Genomic DNA, 19247 nt, shown 5'->3' with positions numbered 1-19247 from the left:
GGGGAGGAAGGGGAGAGAAAGAAATAAATAAATCTTGTAAAAAAAGAAAATTTAAGCCCAATGGCAACCACAAAGAAATTTTGGAGAATATGCAAGCACACAGAGACAAAAGTTAGAATAGAGGTTGCCGGGGGTGGGTGGGGTGGTGGATGGGGGGGAGGTGCAGGGAACTGGAAGTGAATGTATAATCAGTGTAGGATTTTTGTTTGGGAAAATGGGAAAGTTTTAGTAGTGGAAAGTGGTGAGTATACTGAAGTAGTATGAATGTTTTTAATGCCAGTACTCAGCTCAGGGGTAGTTGAGATGGGAAGGCTTATTTTGTATATATGTCCCCAAAATTCAAAGAACGAGCAACTAAAGAGACAATGACAAATTATAAAATTTCTTGAACTTGATAACTGCACTTAAGCTGGCTGCATAAGTGAATGCCTTTGTTCTTAGGAAGTATAAATGGCAGCATTAAGTGTTCAAGGAGCATGGTGTATACAAGGAGCATGGTGTATACCACCTACACTCACGTATTCAGAAATGAATTGATAAATAAAGAGAAAAATACATATAGATGGATAGATAGATGGACTGATAGAATGATGATAGCTAGAATGATATGGAAAATGTGGCAAAATATAAAAATTGGTGGAACTGGGTCTATTAGCCTACCAAAGAAGTGCTGAAGCAAAGTACCAGAAATCTGCTGAATTTTTAAAAGGGTATTTATTTGGGGGTAAAAGCTTACAGTTACAAGCCCTAAAGAGTTCACTTCAAGGTTGATTTCTCACCCAAAGTCAGGTGCCACGTGTGGAAGCCAGATGGGGCCACATTTGCGTGGTCTCTCCTCCCTTCTTCCTTTTAAGGCCCCGTAGTCCCAAATGCTTCTGATCTCAGCTGTAGGCTAGATGGCTCCTTTCTTTCTGGGCTCAGCTGCCCTGGTCTCTTCACAAGGTCAGCTGTAAACTATCAGGTGAATTGTACCTCTTGTCCTGCAGCCTCAGGATCAAAGCTGACAAGTTCTCTCCTCTTCCAAGTCTATGGAGCTCTCTCTATTCCTCTATCTTCTTCTATGTTCTTGATTGAGTGTCTGTTTATATAGCCCACCAAGGGGGCAAGGACTCAACCCTGCATGCCCTAATGACATAGTGGAATCAAAGTTCTAATGTTAACATAATCAAGTAAACTAAAAAACCTTTGAATTTAATACAATCAAAGGCTATCAGGCCCAGGGGAACAGACCAGTTTAAAAACATAATCAATATCTCTTTTTGGAATTCATAAATAATATCAAATTGCTACACTGGGTATCTGCGGGGAAAGGGCTATGTTGGGGTTCTCTGGGTGAGATCTCTATTATTTTTGTAACTGTCTTGCAAGTTCGAAAGTATTTCAAAATAAAAAGTTTAAAAATTTTAAAAAGCCTGTGTAAGTGAAAGCAGGCATTATAGCACAGATATTCAATGTTCAATAAAGCAAACACACTCTATGGTACAAATTTCAAACAAACACCAGAAAGGAGGAATGAAAGAGAAGTTTTTTCAAAACAATTAGAAAGTTAAAAAAAAAAAAAAGGCAAAAATCATGTAGAAAGGAAAGGTTGAGAGACAGACATCTGGTTTCCCTTGGCTTGACTATTAATTAGCTGTGTGACTCATGAAACCCTAGTGTTCTCTTTGGGTTCACTTTTCACATTAGTTAAATGGTAGGAAGGGGTTGCACTGTGATCAGTGTGCAAATAGTCATCTTCACATGCTGGCGCTCTCTCCTTAGCTTGGATTTCACATTCATCTTGTAAACAACTCCCTCCAGTGCCTTTTTATTGTTGCTTCCAACCTTGGCTCTTCAGCTGTTCAGACAGTATTTTTAAGTTGCTTGGCTCATCTTTTTGACAGCACTTTGACTCCTCTTCATTATTCTCTTCTCCTAATAGAAATAAGCTAACCCATCCACCTAGGTCCCCTGGCTGACTAAAGAAGAACAGAGATGGATTGAAGAGATAATCAACTCTCCTTTTTACAATCTGTGTCCACCTACTTAAATGATAGTCAAACGGGATTCATAATCCTAAAGATTCCATTTCTTTTGAAAAACCTTGAACTTGGTGTCCTTCACACTATTGCCCTTTTAAAGTGCATTATCTGCTACTTGACTTAGCTTCAAAATGGATGATTAATTTGTCAACTCTTAGATGGTTTCCTTAAAGGCTCTCTGGTTAGGGAGATACAAGTAATCTTCATAAAGCTCTAAGAGCAGAAGGAGTGCTACAATCCTGTTGCCTTATGTTAACAAGAAAATAAACTTCTTTCAATTCTAGGATGCAAAGCCAAAAGAAAAAAAGTGTGGCTTCCTAATTTATAGTCTTGATGCAGAATATGTATTAATTGTTCACTACAGGTACCAGCCAACATAAATAAGACATGCTATGGGCTTTCATCATTCGTTTGAGCTGCCCAGGATATAAACCCTTATTGTATGTTTTAGGAATTACCCTCTGTGCCAGAGACCATTAACTGTTCACCAAATCCTTTCACTTTTTCTCCTAGGTAACCAGCTTGACAACCTGTCATAATCTTCCTTGTGGCTCTGTCAATTCTGGCCAATAGACTGTGGGAGGAAATGATGTAACCCATGTGTAGGCCTGGCCTGTAACAACCTTCCACGCAGTCCTCCACTCCCTGCCTGCGTGATGCTGAAGAAGCCCAGGGTGGCCTGCGAAGCAAGGTGGCAAGGAAGGCGGAGCCTCTGGCAGCCTGGGTCCCTGACAGTGCAGAGCAGCCCCATCCCTGATCCCTGCCATCGCTACAGGCTGGACTCCATGTGAGAGCAAAATAAATGTCTACTATGTCAGACACACAGATCTGGGAATTAACTGTTAACAGCAGTCCTTATTACTTTAACCAGTATAGCCATATTATGAGTTTCAGTGGGAGGCAGTGAAACTGAAAAGTCAGACATTTTCTCAGCTTCCCCTGCATCTAGAGCAGAAGCATGTGATCTTGGTTTTGTCAATCAGATGCACCTATTCCAGACTCCAACTAATGAGCTGGTGACTCAAAGAAGCAGGATCATGTGGAACCCAATCTGGAAAAGAGGTGGCCACAGTGGCTATTTCATCGAGAAGCAGCATCCAGTGTCCAGGGTCTCTGGTGCTGATGATTTAAGAGCAGTGCCTGGGTCCACCAGCCATGGCAGTGACCCCTTCCGGGGATCAATGCTACAGTGTGATTTTAGACATGGCTCTGGTCTCAAAGTCCACTTCCCCAGCCTTCTCAGCAAGACAGTACCCTGTGTAACATCTTCCACTAAATCCCCCTTCTGCTTAAATTAGCTAGAGTTTATTTCTGTAGCTAGAATCAAAGAACTCCTATAGATACAAACAGATACATCACTGTCAGGAAAAGAGACAAGTGGACCTTCTTGCCCCATGGCCATTGGGAAGTTACCTTCTTCTGTAGAGTATTTTTCATTTCCTGAGAAAGAGACAGAGCCTATGCTGACCCACTCTCTTTTCCCACCAACTCTCCAGCTGAGCAGCTCATGTTTCCATTGACAGCTTTAGAGGACATCAGGAAAAATCCAGGATGGAGAACCAATATATTGATATTTTTGACTGCCCAGGTCAGGCTGAAGTAGACTTAATTTGACCAAAATAAAGCACATTGTTTAGGAAAACAGGGAATCTCAAAGAAAAATGAAATGCTAAAGAGAAATCTTAGAAAAATACCAAAGTAGGTAAAAGAAAACTAGACTCTCTCTGAGAATAATTATAATATGATACAAAGAGATATAAAGCCAGACAAGTCACTTTAGGTCAACTGGATTCTTCCGGCAACAGAAACACAATCTAGATTTTGTCAAGCTATATGCTTTTTTAATATTCTTGTGTTCCAAACTACAATTGAACATGGTCACAGAAAATGTACTGTACAAGGGAGGGTGGTATTAGCATTTTTTCTCAAGACATCATTATTGAAGTAACCCTTACAGCCAGGTTACATTTCTACTGTGGTTGTCAGAAAGCAGGTAAATCAGCTGGCAGTGACAGAGAGACCCTCCCGAGCAGCCTTACCTTCCACAATAACTGCCTCTATCTTGCACATGTCCATATCTTTGTCAGTTATGAGCCTCCTTCCCTATTTCATCAGATGAAGTTTCAGGTGTCTAGTATCTTTTTAGAATGTTGCCCCCCAGTGAACTACAGCTTCCTGTAACCACACCCTTGTGCAGTGTCACGTTGTCACTTGTCCCAACAAGTGATGGAATCTATTTTTCTACCCACTTAAATCTGAGCTATCATTGTGAATGGCTCTGACCAATAGATTGTGGTGGAAATGGCATGCTGTATGTTCCAGAGACTGGAGGCCTTAAGAGGCCTTAAGAGGCCTTGCATGTCTGTATTCACCCTCTGGAACCCTGAGACACCTGGCTATAAAGAAGGCTAGTCCAGCCCATGAAAGGATGAGAGTCCACATGGAGAGAACCAAGGTGCCAGGGGCGGCAGCTAGACCCCTGGACACAGCATCTAGGACCTTGTGGCCTAGCTCACCTGCCAGTTGAATGTCACTGGTGAGATGGCAGAAGAAGCCAACCCACACAATAGTTAACCCATTAAGTTTTGCAGTGGTTTGTTAGACCACAATAGATAGCTGTCACAAGGAGAGAGAAAACACTTAGTGTCATGGATTAGGAAGAATATCTATTTTGATGAGGAGTTAACAAACAGAAGTACTGCAAACTTCTAGAATCCAAGGAACTCTGGACTCCTTTAAAGTAAAAGATCAGTTCAGTTTGCTAAAGAAAACTGTAAGCCTCATAGAACTTGTGACAGAAACTATAAGTTATATTCAACTAGGTAAGCTTTAAAAGCCATTCTCTTGAATTCCAGGAAAAACAGAAAAGCTCTGAAAATAGTTGTGATTCAGAAATGCAGAGGTCAAGTCCACAGAATGATTGCGCCAGAGACACAAAATACCTCTGAGGTATTTTGTGGCATTTTGCAAAGTTTAAGGGAAACACAGCTTCTCTGATTATTCTGTAGAATCTAACCACTATCTGCCCCACAAAACCACTATCTGAATTAGTTCCTTAAATTGGATTCCTGGAATTCTTAAGGCGGTACAGGATACTCACCTAAAACAAAGAACCTATTGTTCCAGAAAAAAAAAAAAAAACAGCAACATTTTGTGAGAATTTGTTTAGGCATGTTACTAAAAGGGAAAATCTGCAAAATTAGTCATTAGAAGTTCTTATCCAAAGAAATAATAGAAGACTTAGTCCTTTTAAAGACATGAAAAGACGTGAAAGATGTGAAATAATGGCAATGTTCCTGGAAATAAGGTGGTCTGTGTTGTGGTGAGGCTTTGGACAGCTGTGATCTGGTTCCTACTTACCCTCTGGCATTGTTTCTGACCACTTCCTCCCAAAGTACTTTCTTGGAAATGACATCTGGCTACTTCACACCAGGTATTCACACTGTTGTTCCCTCTGGAGGGAGAGCCCCTCACTTCTTCCTTCCATTCATGGCTTCTCCTCTGCCCAGATGACTCAAACCCCAATCTGACTTCAGTGCCCTCCACTGAGTTCACATGGCGCCCATGCCCAGCACTCTCCCAGTGCTCAGCTCACTCACAAGCAATTCTTCATTGCTTATTTGTCTTCTTGGTGAGACTCTGAGTACCTTAAGATGGGAGGCATGTGCTTCTGAATTCATAGCACCTAGTCCAGCCCTGACTTAAAATAAATGCTAAATAAATAACTCCCAAAAGATATAAGATTCCTATGTCCAATCAGCTAGATGCTATATTCATTTGGATGACTCATGGATATTTTTAAATTAAAATGTCGAAAATGGAGCACTCTCAGACCAAAAAGTCCCGCTCTTCCTCCAAGTCTCCCTGATTCGGTAAATGGCACCACTGTCTACCAATCACTCAACCTAGAAATTTGAGAGCATGCTTAAATCGCCCCTCTCCCACTCCCCACATCCAATCCTCTTGTTTCACCCCCAAATCTCTCAACAGTGCTCTATCTCCACCAACATTTCTTGCTTGGGTTACTATAATAAATGTTTGAATGGTTTCCCTGCTTTCACATTAGCGCCCCTTCAGTACGTTCTCCTCCCAGCTACCAGGAAGATCTAATAAAGTGTAAATTAGGTCAGTTGACTCCCCTTCCAGAATCCATAAATGATTTCCCATTATACACAGAATAAAATCCAAACCCTTTACCCTGGCTGTGAGTCTCCACATGACCTGGTTACCCAATCTCATCTTGGGCCCCTCTGCTGTGTGCACACTGGCTAAGCTCCAGCTGCAAGTCTTCTCAGAGGTCCTGGAATGCTCCATGTTGCTTCCTGCCTCATACATTTAGTACTATTCCATTTCTACACCTGAAACATTCTTCTTCCTGTTCTTCACACAGCAGCCTAAGTTTTGGCTTAAGCATAACTACATCGATGAGGTCTCTCTTGGCCATGCCATCTAAGTGTGGCTTCTCTCACCCTCTGGAATCATTTTCTATCATTTACTTCCTTCATAGGCTGTAGTTAGTTTATTCATTTGTTTACCTCTTTATTTTCTGATCTCTCTAAAAGTAAACTTTCTCAAAGTAAGAGTTTTTCATGTCATTTTCCCTTTGTATTTCCAGCCTTAGAACATTGCCTGGCACAGAGCAGGCTCTCAAAAAACATTTATGGAATGAAGGAATTAAACAAGAAACATAGGAGAACAAAGCAAAAGTACAATTATGCTAATAACTTTATGCTCCCAGTTACAAAGACTTGGCTCTACCACACAACTCAGCTTTGATAAATGGAAAATTCAGAGCCATACTTTCAAGACACAGGCAGACTCAATAAACACCAAGCAATGAGCATTCATGCAATGTCTTTATAGACGTGAGCTCACTTAAGTTATACAGTAACTTTATGAGCAGCCATCATTATTATTACCACTTCACAAAAGAAAAATAAAAGCTCAGAGGTGTTAACTGACTGGTCACACCAGGCAGTGTGATGGGCAGAACCAGGTTCTGTTTTAAGTCTGGATAGTTCAGACGAAGCCCATATGTGCTACATGATCTCATATTGCTTCTGGGTTGTTTCCAGGATTGATACCAAATTTCTGATTTGCTGAAATACATGTTTACCTCAGATTATTTGTTTCACTTCATTATTCCCTCAGATGATTGGGATTTATTTATATCAGAATATAAATACATAGTAGCAAGCTCCCTAATTCTCACTCAATAGGACAGACATTAAGTTATTCCTCTTCAGTGGAGGCTTTTTATTAGAGCTTTGCATGAGAAGTGGCTCGAGAAACTTCCAACAATTCTCACAATTAAGCAAGTCTTACCTCGAAATTCCAGTCCTCGAAGTTGAAAGGTGACAAGGCCATTTCCAATTTCAATCAGGTGAACAAAGGCATTGAGGTAATCTGAAGCCAAGATAAAGCAATCTCCAGAGCTGTAGTTACCCCAACGACCAAGAACTAAGTCTCCACAAAGAGATTCCTGGAGGGCCCTCGTTAAGTGCTCATAGAAGATGGAATTGAGATTGTTGTCATCATTCCCTAAAGGCAGAACAGGAGAAATGGTCAGTGAAGGTACTCAGGCCTGGCAACCAGTGAGCTGCCATGTGATTCCGGGTAAAATCAGACCTTTCAAATATACAGAAGAAGTAAGACTTGTTATTCTTCCACTGTACTTGATTATAGAAAACCCTCTTATTTTTCCCTTTATACTCTTAGGGAATCTCACCTACACAAATGATTTAATTACTGTCTAAATGTTGATGACTTATAAATTCATATCTCCGGCTAAGATCTATTGTTTGAGCTCCAGATTTGTATATCTACTAACTACTTAACATCTTTCTCTTGTATTAATATACTTTATTTTTTTATTTTATTTTTATTTTTTTTAGACTTTTTAAAAATTAAAGTTAATAGATCACAAAGAATGTTATATTAAAAAACATAAATGGTTCCAATATAACCCACTTCCCACCCCCATCATTTTTGTAAATTATATATTTTTGAAGATATATACATCACAAAAAAATATTACATTAAAAAACATAAGAGATTCCCGTATAGCCCCCCCACCCCACCCCACTCCTCCCACACCAACAACCTCACCCATCATTGTGGCACATTAATAGCACTCAGTGAACACATTTTGGAGCACTGCTGCACCACATGGATAATAGTTTACCCTATAGTTCACACTCTCCTCCAGTACATTCAGTGGGTTATGGCAGGATATACAAAGTTCAGCTTCTGAGCCTGCAACATCAGTTAGGACAATTCATAGTCCCAAAAATGCCCCCACATCACATCTCTTCTTCCTTCTCCCTGCCCTCAGCAACTACTGTGGCCACTTTCTCTACCTCAATGCTACAATTTCTTCTATTACTAGTCACAATAGTTTTGTAGTGGAATATCAGTAAGTCCACTCTAATCTATATTTTATTCCTCCATTCTGTGGACCCTGAGATGGTTATGTCCACTCCACCTCTAGATCAAGAGGGGTTTTAGATTCCACATGGATGATGGATGCAATTCTTCTGGTTGCAATTGTTGGCACTCTTGATTCCCTGGTGTGGTGGTTGGCCATCTTCACCTCCCTGTTAGCTGACCTGGGTAAGTCCAATGAGCCAGAGAGTAGGAGCTGCAACTCTGCTGAAGCTCAGGGCCCAGCTAACTTCAACATGACCAAATTGGGTCCCATCCTAATGTTTCCCATTTTGGAGAATGGCACCACCACCCAAACTGCCCTAATTTAGGAATCTTATTTCTCACCACTTCAAAAATGAGCTCCTCAATTTTACCTCCTTCAAATATCTTTGGCATCTTTCTACTTTTCTCCATCTCCATTACTCCTAATCTATTCCAAGTCACCATTACTTACATGGACAACTACGATAGCTACGTGACTTACCTATGAATATTCACAGGAACTTGCTATCCAATCTGTCCTCCACACTGCAGCCAGAATGAGCTTTTCAAATTGAAAAGTTCAACATGTTACCCAAGAACCCCCAACCCCATTTGCTTAAATCCCTTCAGTGATTTCTTAATATTCATAAGATGGAGACAAAACTTACCATGGCTTATATTAGGGTAACTGTATAATTTATCACTCACAGGTATAAACCAAGACTACCCTGAGCAAACCATGACATGTGGTCACACGAGAGGCACCGTGTGGTATGTTCCCTACTTAAATCTCTATCCTCGTCTCACCGTACACTCCCTCCTCACACTTCATGCTCAGTAATTCAGAACTTCTTCAGTTGCGTGACCCACTGGGTCCCTTCCCAATCCTTTGTAGATACTGACCCTCTGCCTAGACTGCTCTTCCATTCCCTTATTGCTTATGAACTCTACCTATTGCCAGTTCAGAGACATCTTCACTGATCCTCTTCACCAGACCAAATTCCCTCTTATAGGATCTCATAGTCCTGCCATCCTGATCCTTTGTTTTGAGCCACTTGTCAGAGTTGGAATTTTACTTTTGTCTTTTTGTGTGTATATATGGTTATTTGATTAACATCAGATTTCTCCCATGTTTCCTAAATTTCATGATGATAAGTGTATGTCTGAATTTGCTTATTTTTGTATCCTAATCTGGCAGAATCCTAACATATATAGGGATTCAAATATTCAAATATCAGTTGGATAATAGATAATACCTTAGATTTTACAGTTCCTCTAAGATATATTTTTTTTAAAAAGAACATACCCTTCAAGTAACTCCCAGGCTTTTTTCTAAATCAAAGGCATTGAGATGTAATTTGATTACAACAAATGGAATCTATCTACCTGTATATAGACTTGCATGCAATATATAGAAAAACTATTATAGTATATTATATATAGTCATATAATACTACAATGTGCATTATATGCACATAAATTATTATACAATATATACATATATAAATGTTTGCCATTCATTGTAGATAAAGTATACATATGTCAGTTTAATTGAGGAATAATTTCTGTAGAGTAAAAGTCACCCTGTTTAGTGTTTTACTCTATGAGTTTTGAAAAATGCTAATAATTGCAAACCATCATTATAGTCAAGCTTCAGAATATGTAGCCCCAAAATTTCTCTCATGCTGCTTCACCCCATTCTTGGTAACCACTAACTGTTTTCTGTCCCTATAGTTTTGACTTTTCAAGAAATCTTAAAAATGGAACCATACAGTGTGCAGCGTTTTGAGTCTGACTTCTTTCACGTAGAATCATATCTGTGTCATTCATCCATGTTGTTATACATATCAGCTTGTTCTTTTTCATTGCTTTGTAGTATTTCATCATATGGATGTATCACCATTTGTTTATCCATTCACCAGCCAAAGGGCCTTTGTGTTGTTTCCAGTTTTAGTGATTATAACTAAAACCACTAGAGATATTCATGAAGAGGTATTTGTGTGAATACGGATTTTCATTTTCTTTTGAGTGGATACCTAGGAGTGGGATAGCTGTTTTACAAATTGGCTTCACCATTTTTTGCAGTCCTTCAGCAATTACTGAGTTCTAGTTGTTCCACATCCTTGCCAGGACTTGGTATTGTTAGTCATTGCTTGTTTGCTTATTTAATTTTAGCCATTCTTACAAGGTAGGAGATAACATCAAGGAAAAGTTAAGGAAGGATAAGGTAAAGGATATGGAATACTCAGCTTCAAAATGAATTGGAAATAGAAAGAAATATATATCTGAATATGATTAAAAGGAGAAATGTTAGATTATATATATGGTAACAGAATAATTTTTTAAAAAAATCCAAGGAACTACACCATACAGTGTACAATTAATAGTACAATTATAAAATTATGCTATCATCAATTGTTCCACACCAAGTTGTTGTTGGACGGGCAGTGTATGAGATGCTTGTGTTTTGTACATGATTGTTCTGTAAATCCATAATTTCTCTAATAGATATAAAATTAAGTAAAATAAAAGGAATTGGGGAAGCGGATGTGGCTCAACTGATAGAGCATCCGCTTACCATATGGGAGGCCCAGGGTTTGAACCTAGGGTCTCCTGACCCATGTGATGAGCTGGCCCACGTGCAGTGCTGCCACACAGAAGGAGTGCCATGCCACACAGGGGTGTCCCTGGCATAGGGGAGCCCCATGTGCAAGGAGTGTGCCCCACAAAGAAAGCCACCACGTGTGAAAAAAGCGCAACCTGCCCAGGAGTGGTGCCGCACACCCAGAGTGTTGATGCAGCAAGATGATGCAACAAAAAGAGACACAGATTCCTGGTGCCACTGAGAATGCAAGCAGACACAGAAGAACACACAGTGAATGGACACAAGAGAGCAGACAATGAGGTGGGTGGGGAAGGGGAGAGAAAGAAATAAAATAAATCTGAAAAAAAAAAGGGAATTAGGGGTGGGATGGTGCATTTCCTTTAGTCTCCCTTCCATTCCCTCTATCAGATAACTCAAGATTAGGGATATAAGTTTTTTTAAAGAGAAGACTAGATTAACTGGAATGGTGGAAGTGTTGGAAATGGCATGGAAGAAAGTTTATCATTTTTGGGGGGGAAGAAAGTCTGGTTCTGGAACGCCAAAGAGACACAGAGTTGCCCAAAAGAGAAACCACCTAAAGCAAAACCCCAGGTTCCCTTCTTGTTGTATATTGCAGCAAAGACAGAGATTCAGGGAATTCCTAAGGACTGTAACTCTGCACCCCTGGGAAACTGAGCATGATGGATGGGTACAGAAAGGTGAAGACTGGCCCCAAGGAGGAGCACCGATTCATGTCTAAGAAATCTATAAAATAATACCGTCATATTATGAATATCCTTTCTGGGAATTCATGACAGTTAAAAGCTGAACTGAAATTAGTACATTTATAACCTAATTATGATTAATGGAAAGAAATAAATTGCTCTATGGGCTGAGTCATGTCATGTAGTATAATAAAGTATCAGTATGCTTAATCTTCTACACATATTAAGCCTCCTTGACTTGACTATTATGTTCATTTTCTATGATGAATCAGCTAGCATCCTGAGTCACTAATTAGAGATTACTCTGAGTCCCTAGCTCTTTGAAAGGAAAGACCTGAATGAGGGAATTAGCTTTTACTTAATTGTCACACTATTGGATTTTTTTTTAAAAAACACACAATTAAAACCAGTAAAAGTAGAGAATTGACTCAGGGCATCTCCTTAGAACACGTTGACCACACATCTATATAATTAGTTAAAATGGGATGACGATTATGATTAACTAAGGGCAAGATGTGCTTGTGGAACTGTACATGTTCCTAATGTCAATGGCCCTGCAATGTTGCAGAGTCCCACAGCTGCATTTCAGAGATATTTACACTGGCTCCCACCTCGGAGTAGGCACAAAGTCCAAGAAAAAATATACCTATCTCTCCAGGCATTTTCAAACTTTAAATTTATATCTTAAAATTAATCACATATATGTAATTCAAATACAGATAACAAGCATGATAAAATTCTTCTAAGACAAAGATTTTGACATGAGAGAGGGTGAGGTAGGTAAAAATACTAAACAGTTAAAATTTTGCATTATGGAATGATGAAAGAAGAAGCTAAATGATTTAAAATGAAATAGCTTATGGAAAGAAAAAGGGTAAAATAATTTTCTTGCAGACAAGTCCTTCCATAGCTTAATGCTGACCAAAGTTTCCGAAGGCTTCAGAATCCTGGATCTTGGAATGGTGTGCCTTTAAGGACATCACACTGCTGGATTTTTTCTAAAGAGCTATTTGTTAAAAATCCAATTCCAAGATTTATAGTCTGTTTATTGTTTACCATACACAACTAAAATGTCCTGATTAACAGCATTATTCAATACTGAACAAGTACTTAATCAATTCTAAATAATGGAGGAATGCATTTCCAAGCCAAATCAGGATGCTTGATCAGTCTGCTTGCATAACTTTATTTTACAATGGACATATTTACCAAGAAACACACTGTCGTCACAATGATTAAAAACAGTGAATACCTAATTTCTGTTTTTGGACTGACAGAATCCAACTTTATAACAACATGCATAGATACTTTAAAAAGAGGGAAGATATCGTCTTACCTGGATCCTTTTCAATTTGGACTGACAGTCTTGTGTTGGAATTATCCACTCGTCTTGTACTACGAGGGGACAAAAAGGATAAAAGGTTATAAATCAGATCCTCCAAAAGAAGGAGTTGGTTTGAAGAATCAGCTGCATGAGTGGGAAATATAGAGAAGATGGAGCTCACTTGAAAGAGAGGCTTGCTCCAATTTGACAAAGCTGCAAAAATGGGGGGGGGGAGTGTCTAGTGATAAGAAAGAGGGCAAAAAGTACAAAAAAAAGAGGGAAGAGATGAGCAGTTATCTGAATTTGGGAGAATGGCCTTTTGTCTTACCAATTTTCAGCACCAGATTCACAAAATAAAAGCAAACACTTGAACTTCCTATGGCCTGTCACTCACCTTCAGAACTTGAGCGCAATGTACACATAATTATCTTTCTTTTTATATTGATTCTAGAAAATTCTGGTGAGTAATCAAGGTTTCCACAATGTGCTTTCAAGAGTTGGTTCATTTTTATAGAATTTTCCTTAGGTTGACCATTAGAATAATAAAAATAGCTCTCGCAAGCTTGGGAAAAGATTGGGCACAAGTGGCTATCAGAATTAGTTCAACTACTTAGAAGTTCAGCAGTCCCTAAACTCTACACTTCCCGCAAACCCTTTCTAAGTGCAACAGCCTGCTCTGTTCAGAGCCTGTATGATCATGTTTTTTTAATGTCAGATATTAAGTGGAGGTCTCATCCTTTGACAATTATATGAAGCTTATAAAATATACTCAACTGTTCATGACTTACAATAATGGCAATTGCACATGGCTAAACCTAAGACATTAAGGAAGGGCTTTTGCTGGAAATCTATCAGCACTGGACAGAGTTCACACGAAGGTTTGAATAGAATGAGGTTCCCACTAAACACTTGTTAAAAGATGGACCTTTAATATGGTCTTCACCTCATCACACTGCCCTGGGGTTTCTCTGCTCCAACTCTACTGGCCTTCTTTTTCCATACTTTTAGTATGCCACAAGCTCCTACTCCTGTCACCACCCACCTCATCCTTTGCAAGTGTTGTTGTCTCTTTCCATCCCTACCCATTTTTCCTCTTTGATGCCTCTCATCCTCCAAATTCTCAGGGAGTCTTCTCTAAGTGAGATTCTTTCACACACAGTACCTCTCCTTTGGAGTCCTGTCATGGTTAAGATGAATCATAATGACAGCTAATATTTATGTAGCACTTACTTGTGTCATTGTCCTGTTCTACTTTATAGGTATTAGCTCATCTTATCTTCACAACTATCCTGTGAGGTAGGTACTATTAATATACCCATTTTCACAAAGGAGGATGCTGAGGTGTGATTAAGTAAACTGCCCAAGCTCACAGAGCTAACAGGTGGTGGAGCCAGGTGAACCCAGGTAGGCTAACTCTGGAGTCTACTCCAAACCAGTCATATATTTCTTTGGGTGATTAAATTATATCTGCTTCTTATACCAGCATCTAAGGACCATGAGGCCACGCTGTTTGCTCACAACTGGCACATAACTGGTATTCAATGAATATTTGCTGAATGAACGAATAGTGAGAAAGAATGCTGAAGCTTTTTCTCATAATGCCTGCAAAGGAGAAAGGAACCCCCTTGCCATTTGACGCTGCATCCCTGGCTTACATTTCAACGTGATCTTTGGCACACTCAGTATGGTTTAGTAAATGACTAGCACTTGTTGGTAGTGGTGCTTAAGAAGAAATCTCAGGATAGAGACTTCCTTTGTGAAACTGTCTCTTGGAAATCCGAACTGATAAAAAGACCTGATGGCACTATAATTTGAATAAATGAACCTGTTTTTCATTAGAAAGATGAAAGTATCTCTCTTTTTACTCATAGGTCTCAGACATTTGGGAAATATCTATCCAAGATTCTGTGTGAGCTGTCTGGAATAGACAGTATGGATGGGTTGGAGAGAAGGAATAATCTGTGACATGTGAAAGAAGCTGTTAACCCCAAAATGCTGTTCTACAACTGCTTCAGTTTTCCCTCTGAATACCCTCATTGAGGCTTTGACAATAAGAGAGCCCAGGATGGCAGAAAATAAAGCAAACAGCAAAATTCATTCTAATGAAGGCTGAAATCCCATCTCTGCATAGTTATTCCCTAAATGGAATTTTAATTTCACCTTAAGACCTAGGACAAATGGAATTTTCAGTGGCAGAATAAACAGTTTTTAAAGTAGCCTTGAGGCAAAAGAAAGTCATTTACCAAATTCCTTGGGGAATTAAAACACCTTCTAAAACAATGTTTCCTGGAATGCTATCTTTCCAAAAGTCTATAGAAAGCAGAGTGCTAAATTCTAGTCAACAATAAGGAAGTGAGTTGCCTGTGCACCCCAGGGCACTCTGGCTCCCAACCAGACTCCGAGAAGGTGAATTATCAGCCATACTGGGTACTTGGAGCTTTTCTCCAGTGTTTTCCTCCTGTAAATTTGGTGCTTACCACTCAAAGGTGCTAATTAGCTCAGTAATTGGATTTCCGCCTTAACTGTCCTATTGCGTGAACATCAGTGAATGGGGGCCTAGATCTCACTGCAGTCCCAGGGGAGCACAGACGTGCTGGGACATGCTAGGTGTGCAGCTGCAGGTGTGCTGTGCCTTAGTGCCTGCCTGACAAACTCGCTGTGCACTCAGGCAGCCCCGGGCTGAGGGTCCCAGGCCCACAGCCGAGGAACAGGTTTTTCCACGTGCACTGACGTCAGAACCCCTGCCCAGACGTGAATGCGAAATGCAGCCCGCCATGCTCATTTCCTCTCTTCAGACTTGGCCTTCCCACCTCCTGACCTGTCTTCCTATACATCAAGCACCTTCTCATCTCCATAGTTTCATCTGAGGAACTTCCGTATTTTAAAGTCTTCACATTCTTGTGCATCAGCACATACACTGTGGTGGGAGTATTCCCATTCATTTGGTGGAGAAGGTATGTTTGTTCAGATGGAGTTATGAGCCGACTGTAGTTCCACCCATGGGGCAGAATTTGAAACATCTGCATTATTGTCTCTTGAGGTTATGCTTCTCTGTATTATCACTAAGCCTTCTTCCAGGAACTCCTTCTGGATTTCTGGCTGGCTTCCTTCTTGCTCTCTCCCCTGTCTCTTAACTACTCTCCTTTTTTCAAGTTATTTTTTTTTATTTTTTAAGAAGCTTTAGATTTACATAAATGTTACATTAAAAATATAGGGGATTCCCATATGCCCAACCCCCTCGCCCTCTCCCACTCCCCACATTAACAACATCTTACGGCTCTCTTATATCTCCCATCTCTTTATCTTTCTGTCCTGCATTCTGAGCAATTTTCTCCAACTGTTTACTAATTTAGCTATATTTGATTTACTCTTTAGCTCATCCATTATACCATACATTTCAATGACTAAATACATTTATTTCTATTATCTGTATCTGTTCCAATCTGTAATTTTTCATATTCATTTGGTCTCATGGCTTTATTCCTTCTAAGATGACTATCATTATAAATATATGCAAATTCATCATTCTAAATTAAATGTTTATCTGTAGTTTGGGTGGAGGGTGTAAATCTGCTACTTATTTTGTCTGCTGATTCTTGTTCATGATGATTTTTCTCCCTGTGTTTTATAATAGTGTCTTGAGAGTTCATTTCCAGTGGATGTTTAACTGTGGGATTAGTTAAGGATATATTCCTTGAGAATAGTTTTACATTTTCTTTTTGCCAGCTATTCTAGGAACCAGAACCATTTTATGTTAATTTCTCAACTTGAGAATTCCCAGATACGGGTAGTGTAATTTTGAACTGCAAGTCAACATTGGCCCCATCTTCGAGTTACAAGTGTACAGGGAAGACTCTTTCCCACTCTTATCTCGGGCTGACAGAGTTGTGGCTCCTTTCCATCTCCCGTGTCCAGCGTAGCACTTACCGCTGCAGGGGAAGCCACGCCAGGATTCCAGCTTTACGGGGAAGTTTAGTTGAAACTTTTGGCCTCTATAGGACTGAAGCCTCAACACCTAGCTCAGTCTGGCTTTTCAGCTTAGTCCCCGGATCGCTAAAACCTACAGTGTTGATCCACTCCTACTTTTTCCAGGTAAAAACAGTGGATTTTGCCATTTTCTGCTTCCTCTTTGTTTCTGGCCCTCGTGGATTTTCTAACTTTCCTCACAGTGGTCAACCATGTATTCAAAAGGAATTTTATTGTCTATCATCTCTTGGTACTTGCAGCAGGAATAAAAGTTTTGAGGTTTTTAAATCAGTAAGGCTGGGAGCCACATGCAGAGTGCCGTATAACATGATTTCTGGAACTGAAAATTTCTGAACCAGATTTTCATAGAAGGAAAAAAATGCTTCAGGTATAACTTTTCAAAGTTTTTAAATTTAAAACAAAATTCAATGCTATTTTTTTTCATCTTATTCTTCTATACCATGCTACCCTTCATATTGTACTCTGCATGAGGAAGCTATCATTATCAATTCTTTTTACTCTGTGTTTTCATTCTTCTCCTTGTTTCTGGTCTGCTCTACTCCCCTATATAGAAACTGTAAAATAAGTTTAGTGACTGTACTGTGTTCAGCCTATCTGAAGGTAAAATTTCTAGGACGCTGTATAAACCTACATGCAGGCTCACATATAGCCATATGGGAATAATGAGGCCATTCTCTTATCGTAACTCCTGATGTTATCCTGAAAGTCTGTTTCCTGAAAGTCTATTTGAAGCCTGTGGTAATAGAATACCTCATTATACTGGTAACCACCAAATTATGTTGTCATAATACACCTTCTATGAATATGCAATAGTGAGAACTAAGCATGAATAAATAAATAAATGAGTAAATGCTGACTTGCGGTATTTAAAACCTTGCAGTGGGACCACCATTTCTGTGAAGACGGAGTAGACGTACTTTTCCTTATCCTTCCCACTAAATGCAACAAAATGTTAGATATTACATATAAAACAAAGGTGGAGAGAAGGCACCCTATCTAGGGACCTTGGGACTCACTGTGGTGAATTCCCAACAATTTCTTTTTGCCTTATATATCCCAGAAATTGGCACCCAGAGATGCCAATGGGAGCAGACCAAAAAAGAGCCAGCAAAACCCTCCTCTTTCTAGCCCAAGGGCCTGAAAGGAACAGCCCAGAAAGACAGAAACCTTTTAGGCAATAAGCACTTTATTGCAGGCAAACACCACAGGAGAAACTGAGGCCCCAGCCCCACACACACCAGCAAAGGCCAAAGGGAAGCCTGTGCTTACACACTCGCAGCAATGACTGGGTGACATCACTCGGGTGGTGTCAGAGTTAAGACGTGCATAAGTTTCGGGGGTGGTGCTGGGGCTTGGGGTATCAGTGGAGGCCACAGGGAAGTATCAGTGAAAAGGTCAGTGGGGAATCAGAACCTCCCTCCTCCCCAAGCAGTAACAAGAAACCTCCTCCCCTCAGCCCAGGCATCAGCAGAGGCTGAGAGAGGAGACTAGCATTCTATCTCCACATAGAAGGAACAAAGCAGCAGCCCCTCTTCTCCTGCCAGAGAGGTTTCAGAGAAAGCCAGCTAAAACAGAAGGTTTAAATTAGATCCAACATCAGAACATAATAAGAAAATGTCCATGCTTCATTCGAAAATTACTCATAGTAACAAGAACCAGGAATATCCCAATCTGAATGAAAAAGGGAATAAATAGATATAAACACCAAGATGATAATGATGTTAGAATTTTCTGGCAATGCCATCATAAAAATAGTTCACTAAGCAATGATGCATAAAACAAATGTAAAATATAAAGAGTCAGCAAAAAATTAGAAAGTCTCAGAAAAAATAGCAAAGACAAAGAAGAATCATATTGAAGTTTTAAAAATGAAAAATGCCATAATTGAAAAGGATCAGTGAATGGGCTCAAAGCAGAATAGGGGGAACATTATCAGTGAACTGGAAGATAGAACAAAAGAAATTACCCAAGCTGAACAAAAGAGTAAACAGACCGAAAAATAAATAAATGACAGAGACTCAGAAAACTTTGATACTCTAACTAAAGTTCTAACATTTATGTCATCAAAGTTCCAGAAGGACCAGAAGGAGAGCAGAAAAAGAGCAGGGCTAAAAATTACTTGAAGAACCTGGAAACATCAAGGAGTAAGACAGAATATGGTAGGCAAAAATATGGGTAAATACAATGGGCTTTTCTTC

The 19247-nt window shown here is 39.7% G+C and overlaps 1 protein-coding gene across 2 annotated transcripts in view; it reads right to left on the bottom strand.

Moving 5' to 3' along the window:
* PCNX2 (pecanex 2) overlaps positions 1-19247 on the bottom strand; it is a 354532-nt gene that overhangs the window by 65263 nt on the left and 270022 nt on the right. For both annotated transcript variants that reach the window (XM_071207372.1, XM_004451027.4), the window contains 2 exons: positions 13075-13133; positions 7347-7562 (listed from right to left, as the gene is read on the bottom strand). In XM_071207372.1, coding sequence (XP_071063473.1) covers positions 7347-7562; positions 13075-13133 — 275 coding nt within the window. The remainder of the gene's footprint in view (positions 1-7346; positions 7563-13074; positions 13134-19247) is intronic.

This window comes from Dasypus novemcinctus, chromosome 13 (assembly GCF_030445035.2).
Source record: "Dasypus novemcinctus isolate mDasNov1 chromosome 13, mDasNov1.1.hap2, whole genome shotgun sequence".
NCBI lineage: Eukaryota > Metazoa > Chordata > Mammalia > Cingulata > Dasypodidae > Dasypus > Dasypus novemcinctus.
The sequence above is the reverse complement of the archived record's forward strand: the minus strand, read 5'-3'. Positions and strand labels throughout refer to the sequence as shown.